This window comes from Myxine glutinosa, chromosome 9 (genome assembly GCF_964187855.1).
Source record: "Myxine glutinosa chromosome 9, kmMyxGlut1.1, whole genome shotgun sequence".
Classification (NCBI taxonomy): domain Eukaryota; kingdom Metazoa; phylum Chordata; class Myxini; order Myxiniformes; family Myxinidae; genus Myxine; species Myxine glutinosa.
The window spans coordinates 119535441-119549407 of NC_136269.1; the positions used below are offsets into that span (position 1 = coordinate 119535441).

Sequence of the window (13967 nt, forward strand, 5' to 3'; positions counted from 1 at the left end):
GTAGACATTATGGTCCACAACAACAATGCTTATACATGTTATTGTTACAAAAGATAAGCCGACTCTCTCTCTATCTCCCTCAACGGCATAAGTTTGTTTGAGGGATCTACATAAGGTAAGACGACTCTCTCTCTCTCGCCCCCTGCTGGCTGTCGGTGTGTTTGGGTGTGGCAAGATGGCGGCTGTGCATGTGTGGTGAGGTACGAGCTGCTCTGCTGTTCTATTCTTTTGTCCCTTTCCGCGTCGTATTTCACCTTTTTCCTTCCCCCTGTTTGTTTATCTTCACATCTTTACTCTGCATTTGTGCCCCAACCCTTCCACTTTGATCAGACCCAACACTTCGGGGCTTCGGCCACCCCCCTCCCCCCCCTTTGCCCCACCACCTCTGCCTCCTTTTTCCCTCCTCGGTTTTTTTTTTCTCATCTCGTTTTTATTTCTATTCACTCGCGTTGGCTTAGCGGCTAGGGTGCCAGCTTAGGATCCTAGGATCCTGGGTTTGAATCCCGGTCGATGGCTGAATTAACGCCAGGGGGGTTGACTCAGCCTGTCATCCTTCCGAGGTCGGCTAATTGAGTACCAGTTCACTGGTAATTCCCTGCTTGTCGTAAAAAGGCGGCAAAAAGGGTTGGCGGCAGGAAGGGCATCCGGCCGTAAAACATTGCTTCAAAAAGGGGACCGAAAAAACAACAACAACCACGGTGCCCGAAAAAGGCCAACCCCCGCTTGCGGGGAAAAATAGCCTCTAAAGGTGGTTTTTTTTTCACTCCTTCCTGTCCTTTGTTTCCCTTCATTTTCTGAGAGAGAGAGAAAGAGAGCCCACAGCTGTTTGTGGATAACTTTTACATTACTCGGCGGCCCATCCCGTCCTCCGGCTGATCGGTTTTTTTTCTCCACCAGCTGTTTTTCGCCTTTGAAAATCTGTCTCGGCTCGTAATTAATTAATAATTAATTACTGTTCGAGAGCGATATTCACCCTCATCCCATCCCATCTCTCATCCCTTCTTCCCCCCCCCCCGTCCCTTCCCCCCACCCCATCCTCTGTCCCTTCCCCCTCCCCACCCTTGTCCCTCCCCCCCCACCCTCGTCCCTTCCCCCCCTACCCTCGTCCCTTCCCCCCCTACCCTCGTCCCTTCCCCCCCCCACCCTCGTCCCTTGTCTCTGCCCCCCCCACCCTCGTCCCTTGTCTCTGCCCCCCCACCCTCGTCCCTTGTCTCTGCCCCCCCCACTCTCGTCCCTTGTCCCTCCCCCCCCACCCTCGTCCCTTGTCCCTTCCCCCGCCCCCCCCCTCGTCCCTTGTAAATTATGACTTCGTTTTCGTGTTACGCGGCATATGAAGCGTTAACGCGTAGACATGGCATCGTTTGTCCACTTTGTCCATCCCGTTTACTACCAGTTCCGAGCTGGGGAATGGTTTTCTGCTTGTTTCCCCTTTAAATACCGAGCAGACTAAGGATTCAATAAACGTTCCCACTTTACAAATAGGGCCGGTAAATCTGAGTTTGCTGGGATCTCAAACCCAAGCTCCAATCCCAGATACAAAAAATATCCACCAAAGTGTTAATGAGTGCTCACGGGAACACCTTGGGAAACCTGTGAAGGTGACACCGGACAAGATCGCGGGGGCGACATGTAATACCCCAGATCCTGACGACATGTTATCTGACGTGTCTGAGTCTGAGGATGACATTGAGGCAACCGAGCTGTCACAATCGGTTACAGGTCACTCACAGGTATCCCCTCAACTCATTCTTACCTTCCTTGACGAAACGTATCATCACCGTAACATCGTAATTAAAGACTATTTCCCTGACTTGGCAGCATTCATTTGCACCGCAAAGTCAATAATCAAAGCACCTGAGGATTTTGACCTGACGAGATCTCAATTCCACAGGTTAAGAAAGTTTGTCACTCGAGCAGGTACGGAGTGTTCCCAACCGCAGGTCGATTTCATTAACAGGGAATGAACATGAACGGCGGTGGTGCGAGTCACCTCCGTCAGGCCCAAGTTAAAAACTTGTTTGATCGTAAAAAGGCAAATGTTCTTTTACTGCAAGAGACCCACATCACACCTGACGTGGAACATGACTGGTGCCAAACTTTTAAAGGACAATGCTATTTTAGCAATCTGTCAGCCTCATCTGCTGGGGTTGGGTTTTTTCTAAAGCCAGGTCTAGCTTTTGAGTCTTGTCATTTTCAGGAAGTCATAAAAGGCCGGCTTATTTCCCTTCAGCTCGTACATCAAAACTTCCGCTGCACCATTTTCAATGTGTACGCACCCAGTGAGAGCAGGGATCGAAAGGCCTTTTTCACCTCCATGATAAACCACCTGAAATCAGTTGATCTCGACCAGTGTGTGTGCATTGGTGGTGACTTTAATTGCACCTTTGACCCTTCGAAGGACAGAAATTCTGCAGAACCCCACCCCGAGTCCCATACGGATCTATCCCGTTTCTTTAAGACGGCCGGTCTACTTGATGTTTGGCAATTGCATCACCCCAACGTAGCCCAGTATACCTGGTGTCGATGTGCCAATGGTCGGGTGTCTTCGGCAAGACTCGACCGCTGGTACATTAATGTACCCTTTAGGAACGACGCGGTCTCTTCAGGTTGTTTTCCGTCATTGTTTTCAGACCACCATATGGTAACCTTAGATCTTTCTTTTCCTCAACCCACAAGCAGAAATAGTTACTGGAAGTTTAACGTTAAACTGTTAGAAGATAGTTTATTTACAGACTCCTTTCGTGATTTCTGGGCTGAAATGAGCACAAAAAAAATCTCCTTTCTCCTCAATTAGTCTATGGTGGGACAACCTAAAGGCCCAGATTCGAGTATTTTGCCAACAATTTAATTCACACTGTACCAATGTAAAACACATCACGATGGCTTGCTTAGAAGCAGATATCTTAAGGTTAGAGGGCAAGCTGGCCAATGAGAGCAACGCAGTGAACTATCGGTTGCTACTCGAGAAGAAGGCCCAATTAAGGGATTTGATCCATGAAAAAGCAGCGGGCACACTGGTTAGGCTAAGAATACAGAATATTAAGGTTTCAGATACCCCGACTAAGTCTTTCTTTCATCTAGAAACTGTAGACAAACCAACACGACTTATAATCTTCGGTTTTGGACTCATGGGGGAACATCCTTACTAATCCAAGTGATATAAGATTAAATGTAATCGATTTCTTTTCTGATCTTTTCAAAGACAAAACGGTTTCTCATGAAATGATGAATGTTTTGACCTCCCATTTTCCTTCTGTGACTGAGGCCCAACGTTTGGAACTGGATGCTCCAATTACCCTTCCAGAGTTAACTGGTGCACTTGCTGAGATGGAGTCGGGAAAGGCCCCAGGCATTAATGGCCTACCCGCCGAATTATTTTTGGCATTCTGGGACATTTTGGGCCCAGAGCTGCTCAACGTTCTGGATGCGTCTCTTCTATCCACAGAATTACCGCTCAGTTTTAGAAGAGCAGTACTCTGCCTGCTACCCAAGACTGGCGATCTCCGACACCTGTCAAACTGGCGTCCGATCTCTTTGTTGTGCACGGATTACAAACTGTTTTCCAAGGTCCTTGCGAACCGGTTGACGACAGTTATTGGTGACCAGGTGTCACCTGATCAAAGTTGCAGCATCCCTGGCAGATCCATCTACGACAACATATTCCTAATCAGAGATTTGTTAACCGGTAAATGTGTCAAAGAGGATTTTGGATTGGTGTTTCTTGACCTTGCAAAGGCCTTTGATGGTATTGATCATGAGTTTTTGTGCCATGTGTTGCAAGCTTGCGGGCTCGGTGCTAATTTTAGAGCCTACATAGCTTTGTTGTATGCAAACATCTCCAGCTTGATCAACAACGAATCAAGTTAACAACAAATTTTGCCCACCCATAAAGGTTCAGAGAGGGGTAAGGCAAGGTTGTCCACTTTCAGGTCTATTATTTGCCCTCGCCTTGGAGCCTCTCTTAATCACTCTCAAAAAAGATATCCCTGGACTTGTTCTTTCTCCAGGACACCCCCTTTTGACCCTGTCTGCATATGCCGACGACCTATGTGTCATCATAAAAAGAAAATGCGACAGTAACGCCTTGGAAAAGTGTTTATTGGACTTCAACCCTGCCTCATCATTAAGATGCAATTGGGGGAAAAGCAAGGCTCTATGGTTCCCTTTTCCCAACAATGACTTACCTGTGCCATCGTTATTACCACCACCCCCCTCCCCCCCTTCCTGCAGAGCTAGTGTGGGCAAACGATGGCATCAAGTATTTGGGCGTTTTCCTCGGTCCTCCTCAGTATGTCCAAAACAATTGGGAGAGGATCATTGACCAGGTGGATAAGCGTTTGGCCGATGGAAAAGAGCTCTGACCCCACCTTTCCTATAAAGGCCGTGTGCTTGTTGTGAACAACCTAGTCACTACCCTTTTGTGGCACCGTTTCATCTGCCTGCAACCACCGGAGGTTTTGCTTCAAGCTATTCAGAGAAAACTGGTGGTTTTTTTTGGGGAGGCTACCACTGGCTTCGACCCAGCGCCATATGTTGTCCCTCGGCTGAGGGTGGTCATGGACTCGTTAACGTGAAATGCCACCTGTTGGCCTTCCGGCTCCGCTCCATCCAACGATTGCTTTATGCAGAGCACTTACCAGGCAAGCCCTTGGCCTGCTCTATTCTTCAACGAGCTGGAAGGCTCGGTTACGGTCAGGAACTGTTTTGACCAACCTACAACACGGTGATGCATCTCTGCTTCCAGTCTTTCATCAGAGCCTCTTGAATGCCTGGCAGGGCGTTTCGATAAATCGTCAAACAGACCCGTATTGCATTAACATGTTTGCACACGAGCCTTTATTTTTCAATCCACTTTTCCCCGATATCCTGAGGAGTCGTGATTTCTGCCAACATTTTATAGTGGCCAACATTTTAAAAGTGTGCCATCTCCGGCATGACTCTGGACACGGTTGGAAACCTGCGAACGAGCTGGCGGACCTAACAGGTGTTCAGTCCAGGAGGTTAATTGGGAACGTACTAAGAGCAGTGATCCGAAGAGGCCACCAGCTAGGCCTACATTGGACCCAGGATACAGAGGTTGAGCCCACAGTACCAAAATTAATTGTGTCTTTTACCCCAAATGATCTGCCCCCCATGAGTACAGGGTCACCCCCCTTCCATGCAATGAGCAGCAAGAGCATCTATAGGTCTTGTGTTAAACTACTTATTGGGGACCCACCTCTAGCTGGGGTTACCCGGTGGAAAGGACTCTTGCCTCCCGGTCCCCCCTCTGAGCCTTTATGGGATACAATGTATGCTGGACTTATATCTAAAAGAACAGGTGACCTCCAGTGGCGTTTGGCCCACTGGATTGTTCCTTCCAATGGTGTCATTCGTTTTTTTCCACCATTTCCGGCTGTTGCCCCTTTTGTCTGGAGAGGGAAGACTTGTTTCATGCCTTCATTAATTGTGAAAGACTTTCTCCTTTGTTTTATTGGTTAAATTTTATTTCCCATAGATTGCGGATTACCTTTTCTTTGAAGGCTTACATCTTTGGGTTTCCTCCCAAAAAGGAAACTACATCTATTGTATTCGGTTTCCTTACCGCTACCGCTAAACTTGCCGTATACCTGTGGCGGAAGGCGAAACTGGGCGGTAGACCCATGCAAGAATGCAGTATTATGGTGTTTTTTAGTTCTTTGGTGTCAGCAAGACTCAAACTTGAATTCAACTATGCCCAAACTGCAAACGACCTTGCAAATTTTATTGCGACCTGGTGTGTTGAAGGGATTTGTAAAGTCCATGATAACAAATTAATAATTTCTTTATAATATATTTCGGTTGTTCTCATACATTGTTCTATGCTTCTCCTCGCCGGTCTTTTTCTTCCCCTTCTCGTGACCTACTCTTTCTTTCTTCCGTCTCTCCTCATGTTTGCAAATGCAAATGTAAATTTGTACATATAAAATTAATTATGCCTCGTTTAGAAATGATGAAATTAGAAATTATGCCTAATTTTTGTCCATGTTGTTTTTTGGTATTTTCGCCTTTTCTGTTGTTTGGATTGCAGTGCACTGATTGATTTTCCCTTTCGGGATTTCTATGACTTTGTTGAATTTCCTTGAAGCTGCTTTGGTGTTACTCTTGTTTTATACTTTTATAATAAAAAGGGTTTAAAAGTCAAGTTTCCCTCTTTCTCCCTGTCTCTCTTTCTCTCTCTCCATCTTTCTCCCTGTCTCTCTTTCTCCCTGTCTCTCTCTCTCCCCCTCTTTCTCCCTGTCTCTCTTTCTCCCTGTCTCTCTTTCTCCCTGTCTCTCTTTCTCCCTGTCTCTCTTTCTCCCTGTCTCTCTTTCTCCCTCTCTCTCTTTCTCCCTCTCTCTCTTTCTCCCTCTCCGTCTTTCTCCCTGTCTCTCTTTCTCCCTGTCTCTCTCTCTCCCCCTCTTTCTCCCTGTCTCTCTTTCTCCCTGTCTCTCTTTCTCCCTGTCTCTCTTTCTCCCTGTCTCTCTTTCTCCCTCTCTCTCTTTCTCCCTCTCTCTCTTTCTCCCTCTCCCTCTTTCTCCCTCCCCCTCTCTCTCTCTTTTCCTCTCTCCCCCCTCTCTCTCTCTCTCTCTTTTCCTCTCTTTTCTGCTTGACACTATTCGGCTTTATAATAGTTTTAATAAGAATATTGAGCAAGGACAAGCCTTTGACTGTATCGATCACACCTATCTTTTTAGAATCTTGGAAGGTTTTGGCTTTGACCCCAGACTTAATATTTGGAAGCACAGCCTTTGGACAAAATTACTGCAATCAAGCGCTTCCTTTAACTATGAATGAGCTTCCTCCACCTCTCTACTGGCAGTTTGGCCCACTCTTCTTGTGCAAACTGCTCCAGTTCTCCCAGATTTGAAGGGTGCCTCCTCCCAACTGCTGTTTTCAGATCTCCCTACAGGTGTTCAAAGGGATTTAGATCTGGACTCATTCCTGGCCACTTCAGACCAGTCCAGCGTTTTGTCTTGAACCATTCCTGGGTGCTTTTTGAAGTGTGTTTGGGGTCATTGACCTGCTGCAAGACCCATGACCTTTGACGGAGACCCAGCTTTCTGACACTGGGTTGAACATTGCGCTCCAAAATGCCTTGGTAATCTCCTGATTTCTTGATGCCATGCACACATCCAGTGCCAGAGGATGTCATGCACACATTCAGGGCACCCAGTGCCAGAGGCAGCACAGCAACACCCAAAACATCACTGAACCTCCTCCATATTTAACTGTAGGGAAGGTGTTATTTTCTTTGAAGACTTCATTTTGTTTTCTGTAAACATAGAGATGATGTGCTTTACCAAAAAGCTCTAATTTGGTTTCATCTGTCTACAGGACATTCTCCCAGAAGGATTTTGGCTTGTTCAGGTTTGTTTTGGAAAACTCCAATCGGGCTTTCTCAGCAGTGGGGTCCACCTTGGTCTCCTACCATAGAACCCCCTTTCATCGAGTTGGCGATGGATGGTGTGAGTTGAAACTGTCTGAAGGTCAGCTTGAATCTGTTTGGCAGTTGATTGAGGTGCTTTATCCACCATTCAAACAATCCTTTGCAAACAATCCAATCCTTGCTACAGTGCCATGGGCCTTAAACTTCCTGATAACATTGTGTATGGTGGACACAGTAACATCAAGGTCTCTGGAGATGGACTAAACATGCTTGACTTCTTCTGGACCAGGAAGCATAGGTTACAACTTACCGTGACGTGACTTACCTGCCGCTCACTAAAGGTGGACACAGTCACATTGACATTCGTAGCTGGATTATATGTTTCCGGCTCCATTTCATGTGCCATTTCCTGTATGGTGATGAGGCCTTATTATTGAAACCCCTGGCGCACTGCCATGGAATAACAGGCTTCTTTCCCAAACTCCTTGTGTTCTTTTCAACAAAGGATCCCTTGCCTGGCCTAGACAAGCCTGACAGCCCTCCATTATCTCTCACCTCCTTTTCAAAGAAAGACTGGTACAATACCTGCATCAAAGTTTTTCATGAAGTGATAGTGATAGTTTGAAAACAAAATAACACCTTTTTCATTGGAGTACCCGAGGTTTCGATGGCGAGAGATTCTATCTCCAATACCACCCACCTAACCCAACTGGCAAGGGAATTATTCCTTGCCGACCCCAAAATATGCTGAAGATATCCAAAGGAAATTAGTTCACGGGGCTCTACCCTGTAATGTTTTGCTGAACCATTTCTCTGCCCCTAACTCTAACCTTTGCCCTTTCTGTGCGTCCATTGAAATGTTATCTCGTGTGTATATACACCTCAAGTGGGGATGCCTGAAAAACCCTCTTTAATCTCCTCCAACAAATTTTTCGCAAACTTAACTTTCTGTTTAACCAAAACATTTTTCTCCCTGGTCTTTCTGGCTCCTCTGCCTCTCTTCCTTTAAGAAAGTAATTTTAGCAAATTTTATAATCGATCAAGCTAAGTTTGCAATCTACAAGTCCCGGAAGGCAAAAATGGAGAACGTTTCTGGTACCTCTCATAATATATCATTTACTTTTAAAGCTCTCGGGGGCGCAAGATTAAAACTTGAACATTGTTTTTATAAGCTGAACACAAATTTACCACTTTTTAAGGAAAATTGGGCACTCAAATATACCATCTGTAAACTTGTTGACGACTCCTTAATGACTTTCCTTCAATGAATTGTTGACCTTTTTTGTCCTCCTTTGTTGCTGTCAATGCTGTGATGGAAGCCTATGTATGAGCTTATATGGAGCTGCATGGTACCACAGGACTTCACCATACCCATGGCTCATGGTCCACTAGCCTCAGGCCCCGGCACGATTCGCTCCTGCGCCTTGTACCCCAGCACAGCCTGGTCCAGTGCGACCCGCACTCTAGCAGACAATCTCCCGAACGTGTAGTCTAAGATGTACTCATGCCCCTTGTACATCGACAACGGCCATGAACCGAGCCGAGTCCTGGCCCTACTTTCTTTATACGTGCCACACCGGGCATGGCTTCAAGGGAGCAAATCTCACGTGAGAGATTTGCCAAACATTTGCACATGCAAATGCTCCTACTGTGTGTTTGAGAAGCATTCTCCCATGTGATGAATGTGGAGTGTAGGTAGGGAAGAATGTAGGAAGGTAATTTGACCTGTCCGGGGGACTAATTATCTTACAATGAGGGACTAGCTTGCAAGAGATGGATGGACGGACAAAAATACAGGCGAATGTGAATGATAAAAGAATGAGGGGTCGGAATAGTGATGGAATAAACGAGTGAGGAATACAAATGGACAAATGGACCAAAGGACGAGAATATATAGACACATATATAGACATCACAAGGTTGAAAGAAAGACCGATGGGGTGAAGGAGGGGTTGGTGAATTGACGAGATTAGAAGCGGAAAATGGGGAGACATCACACCGGGAACACACAGACTAACCTCACAACGCACTCCCTCCAAAGCCCAGGACAAGGGCCAAGGATCTACCTACACACAAACGAGAGAAATAACTGTCTGGGGAATTCCGACGTGGACATGAATGCTCTCACCCTGAGTACATTTCCAAAGCCGTAACAATATCCTTATTTAATTAGACATCTATGTTTTACAGCCTTAAACCACATTGCTACAACTTCATCAAACCAATGATTTATGAGATGGTGAAGCGGTGGACAAATCACTTTGTCATGCAGCTTCTCCCACCAACTGCCATTCATAACCCTTCTCCATTTGGTGTCTGACGAGTCTCTTCAAATTGAATTGAAGGAATGATTTTGCTTTTAGCTGTGAGTTGCTACCTTAAGTGCATCTCCAGAAACTATTGTCACGTCCAATCGTGTGGGAGGAAAGAGCCTTTTTTGCCACTCGCATAGTAGGAGGAAAATTGCCTTTTTGGGTCTTTTATAAATAAGGCAACTCCCTCCTCTGTTTCCTTCTCACTCTCTCATCTTCCCCCCCCCCCCCCTTCCCTTCTCCTCTCCCCTCACCCTCCTCTCTGTCTCCCTCTCTTAATATTTCCATCGGCGAAGCGACTCCACGTTGCCCAGCAACGCCGCATACCTTTGCTAGTATATATAGTTTTTGGCCCCATCTCTCAATGATGAAGAATCACTTTTTAAAATTCTCATGCCTGGATCATATCTTCTCATACCTTCACCAAATCTTCATCAAAACTTCACTCATATCTTCACCAAAAACCAAAACTTCACAAACTTCACTCATATCTTCACCAAAAACCAAAACTTCCCAAACTTCAAAACCAAAAACCTCACTCATATCTTTACCAAAAACCAAAACTTCACAAACTTCAAAACCAAAAACCTCACTCATATCTTTACCAAAAACCAAAACTTCACAAACTTCAAAACCAAAAACTTCACTCGTATCTTCACCAAAATCTAATCAATTTGTCCATGCCATGCACCAAACCTGTCCACCAAGTTTAGTCCAAATCCGTAAAGAATTTTTTCAGACATGCGATATATCGTGTTTGGCCCTATCTCTCAATTGTGACAAACCACTTTAAAAAATTAAAAAATGCTCGTATCCGGATCTTCACCAAGATCTAATCGATTAGTCCATGTCACGCACCCAACCTGTCCACCAAATCTCATCCAAATTCGGCCAAAACTTTTTGAGATATTCTGCTGAAAGACAGGAAAATGGACAAACAGACAGAGGTGAAAACCTTCGGTGTTGGAGGTAATAAGGACAAACATTGATATAAATGCTATCCGACAACCGCACTACAGTGAAGAATGTAAATAATTAATTGTTTAAATATATTGCACCAAAATTGTTTTTCCTGGAATCTTTCATGAAACATGTTTCGTCCTAAGTTTCTACAATGTATTCTCGGGCATGTATTTCCTTACACCTCACCCTCCAAACCTTGCCACAGAATGGTGGCAGCACAATCCAATCGCAAGTAAAACGTCGAGATATTTGATTTGCCATTCTAGAGGAGGATAAAAGAAACAGGAAGGACTGTACGTACATGTTTTTTTTTTGTGTACAGAATCGAGGCTCATGTAAGAGCTTACACAATGAATATGAAAACTTGCATAGACAAATAAAACATACAATGAAGGTAGCGGGAGACGAGAGAGAGAGAGAGAGAGAGAGAGAGAGAGAGAGAGAGAGAGAGAGAGAGAGAAAGAGAAAGAGAAAGAGAAAGAGAAAGAGAAAGAGAAAGAGAAAGAGAAAGAGAAAGAGAAAGAGAAAGAACGAAGAACGAAGAACACAAGCACAACAACAGTAGAAAACAAGGACGTCAGTAGATCTGTGGAAGGAGGAGGGAGGGGTACATGGTATAAAGCAAATGAACATTACTAGGAATTTCAGGAAAGAAGTTGGAGATTGAAAGAGGTGGATTTGGGGTGTTTTAACGGGGGTAGAAAAGATCAAGGTTTTGGATGGGGGAAGATAAGAGATGGTGGTGAACAGCTGTTTTAAAGACCTGGAGGGAGGAGTGGGATTGAAGGGAGTGGGAGAGTTTGTTCCAGAGGCGGCAGAAAAGAGGAATGAAGGAGTGAAGGTGAGCAGAAAGTCTTGATTTTGGCAGTTTAACCATAAGAGGGTTGCTGGCGGATCTTGTGCGACCTGCAGGAATATTTGGGGGACAGAACAGGGGAAGCAAGGCCAGAGAGGAGTCGGTAGAAGACAGAAAGACCACAAACCTGCCTGTGGTGAGAGAGAGAGAAAGGCCTCAGAATTAGCTTCATCGTGGGAGATTCTAATGATTCCGAAAGCTTTGGTTTCTGCATCGTGAAGCAGAGCTAGGTGAGAGGCAGGAGCACCAGCCCAGAGGATTTTCGGTTCTGCATTGAAACTACAGGCTCATTTATATATAGAGTCATGGTGGTGTGGCATGGTTTTGATTGTGATCAACGAAACCACTGTGGAAGTAGTTGATGTTGTTGGGAAATGCACGTCGGAATCGGATTGATTTCTGAATTCAGCGCACCGTTGCTGTTCCACTGATGGTGTGCCATTACACATTAGGGCAGGAGGTGTAATTGTTGTTTTTCACATTAATGCATAAATCCACCCATGATGTTGCAATACTTGTAAAAGTTTCCGGAGAACAGATTGAATGACTGAAACGTCTTCTTTTTTTTTACTCAGGGTCATCTTGTACACAACTGGAAGGCCCGTTGGTTTGTTCTGCAAACCAAAACGTTGGCCTACTACAAGGAAGGTCCTGAGTCTGTCCGCAAGGGGTCGGTGGGGCTTGCTGCCTGTGAGGTGGTCTGTCCCTGTCATGAGTACAACAAAAGGCCGGTGCGTCTTCCTTACTTTTCTACTGCTCACACTCATCTTATCCTATATTGTGACTTCCTGCAGTAATGCCATACGCAGTGAAGGCAGAGTTCTTATAATCGCAAACTTAAACTGCCGATCAGTCAAGCCCAATTGCACCATGCGGGTGAATGCGTAACATCACTTTGAAATATTTATTTAAAATTATAAGCTTACAAGAACAGATACTAAACTAGAACGGCACTCAGTAGAGAGCATACCTCCACCTGGTTGGCCATATTACTCAATGGTGAAGAATCGCTTTAAAAATTCTACTCGCTGGATCCAGATCTTCACCATAATTGAAGCGATTCTTCCTTGTCGCACACCCAACCTGTCCAACAAGTTTCGTCCAAATCCATCTATAACTTTTTGAGATATCCTGCAATGTATCATTTTTGGCCCTATCTCCCAATGGTGAAGAATCACTTAAAAAATTTAATAATTCTCATATCCGAATCCATATTCAGATCTTCACCAAAATTGAATCGAATCGTCCGTGTCAGACACCCAACTGGTCCACCAAGTTTCGTCCAAATCAATCCACAACCGTTTGAGATATCCTGCTATGTATCATTTTTGGCCCTATCTCCCGATGGTGAAGAATCACTTTAAAAATTCTGATAGCCGGATCCGAATCAGGATCTTCACCAAAATATAATGATTTCGTCCTTGTCACACACACTACATCTCTGCCAAATTTCGACCGAATCCGTCCACAACTTTTTGAGATATTTTGTTCACAAACGGACAAACAGACAGACAGGGGTGAAAACATAACCTCCATCAACCTTTGGTGGTGGAGGTAATAACCAATGAAAAACGAATTATGATGCTATGGGCCAGCAGGGAAATCTATTAGTACAAGGGGATCCTAGGGTGAGCGATGAACAGTTCGCACAGTGAAAGAAGTGTGCAAAGTGACACAGTCAAAGGTAGAAGGAAGATTCCTTCTTTGTGTGCAATGCGGCTATTATATGGAGCAACTGTGAAATTTGGACACAACTCCTCATCTTCCCCTCAATTGCTATGTCTAAAATCCCCAAAGATTCACTCTCTTAAAGGTCATACCAGAATTATCCCGACTCTCTTCCCTGCCTCAAGCCTGGAGTTGGCTTAACGGTTATCACGGCTGCGTTGAGATCTTAGCGTCCTGAGTTCAAGCCCCTATCAGCCATTGAATTAACACCAGGAAGGTTGACTCAACCTATCATCCTTCTGAGGTCGGCAAAATGACTACCGGCTTACTGGGATGAATGAACCATTCAGGTATCCTGCGTCGGAGTGGCGACCCGTCCAGAATTGTACCCAAGAGCCAAGAAACTGCTTCGGCAGCCATATGCATCTGAAGATGCAAAAAGAAGAGATCTTCTTTTTCCTGTCTCAATTGTACCACCTTGAATCTCTCACGACTCAACCTGCTCCTGTCTGTCTGTCTGTTTCTCTTTCTCTCTCTCTCTCTCTCTCTCTCTCTCTCTCTCTCTCTCTCTCTCTCTCTCTCCCTCTCTCTCTCCCTCTCCGAGGGCGTGGCTGTGTCGGCGATAGCTCGCCGACTCTTCACGAAGGACAGCGTAGGATTTATAATATCCATCGACTAATGCCAGCAGACGGGACACCAAGTTTAACGTACATCCAAGGGACAGCACATACATTGATGAATCACCCTACCTGTGAAACACCGGGATGGCAGTTTGTAGCTG

General features: G+C 45.3%; 1 protein-coding gene across 2 annotated transcripts in view; it reads left to right on the top strand.

Annotated features, from left to right (window-relative positions):
• LOC137435026 (pleckstrin) overlaps nt 1–13967 on the top strand; it is a 54259-nt gene that overhangs the window by 8760 nt on the left and 31532 nt on the right. The window contains exons 1-2 of one of the 2 annotated variants that reach the window (XM_078784821.1): nt 158–200; nt 12094–12249. In XM_078784821.1, coding sequence (XP_078640947.1) covers nt 189–200; nt 12094–12249 — 168 coding nt within the window. In that variant the 5' untranslated portion in view covers nt 158–188. Of the gene's footprint in view, nt 1–157; nt 201–12093; nt 12250–13967 lie in introns of those variants that run through there. The other variant, XM_068128391.2, reaches the window with a different exon arrangement.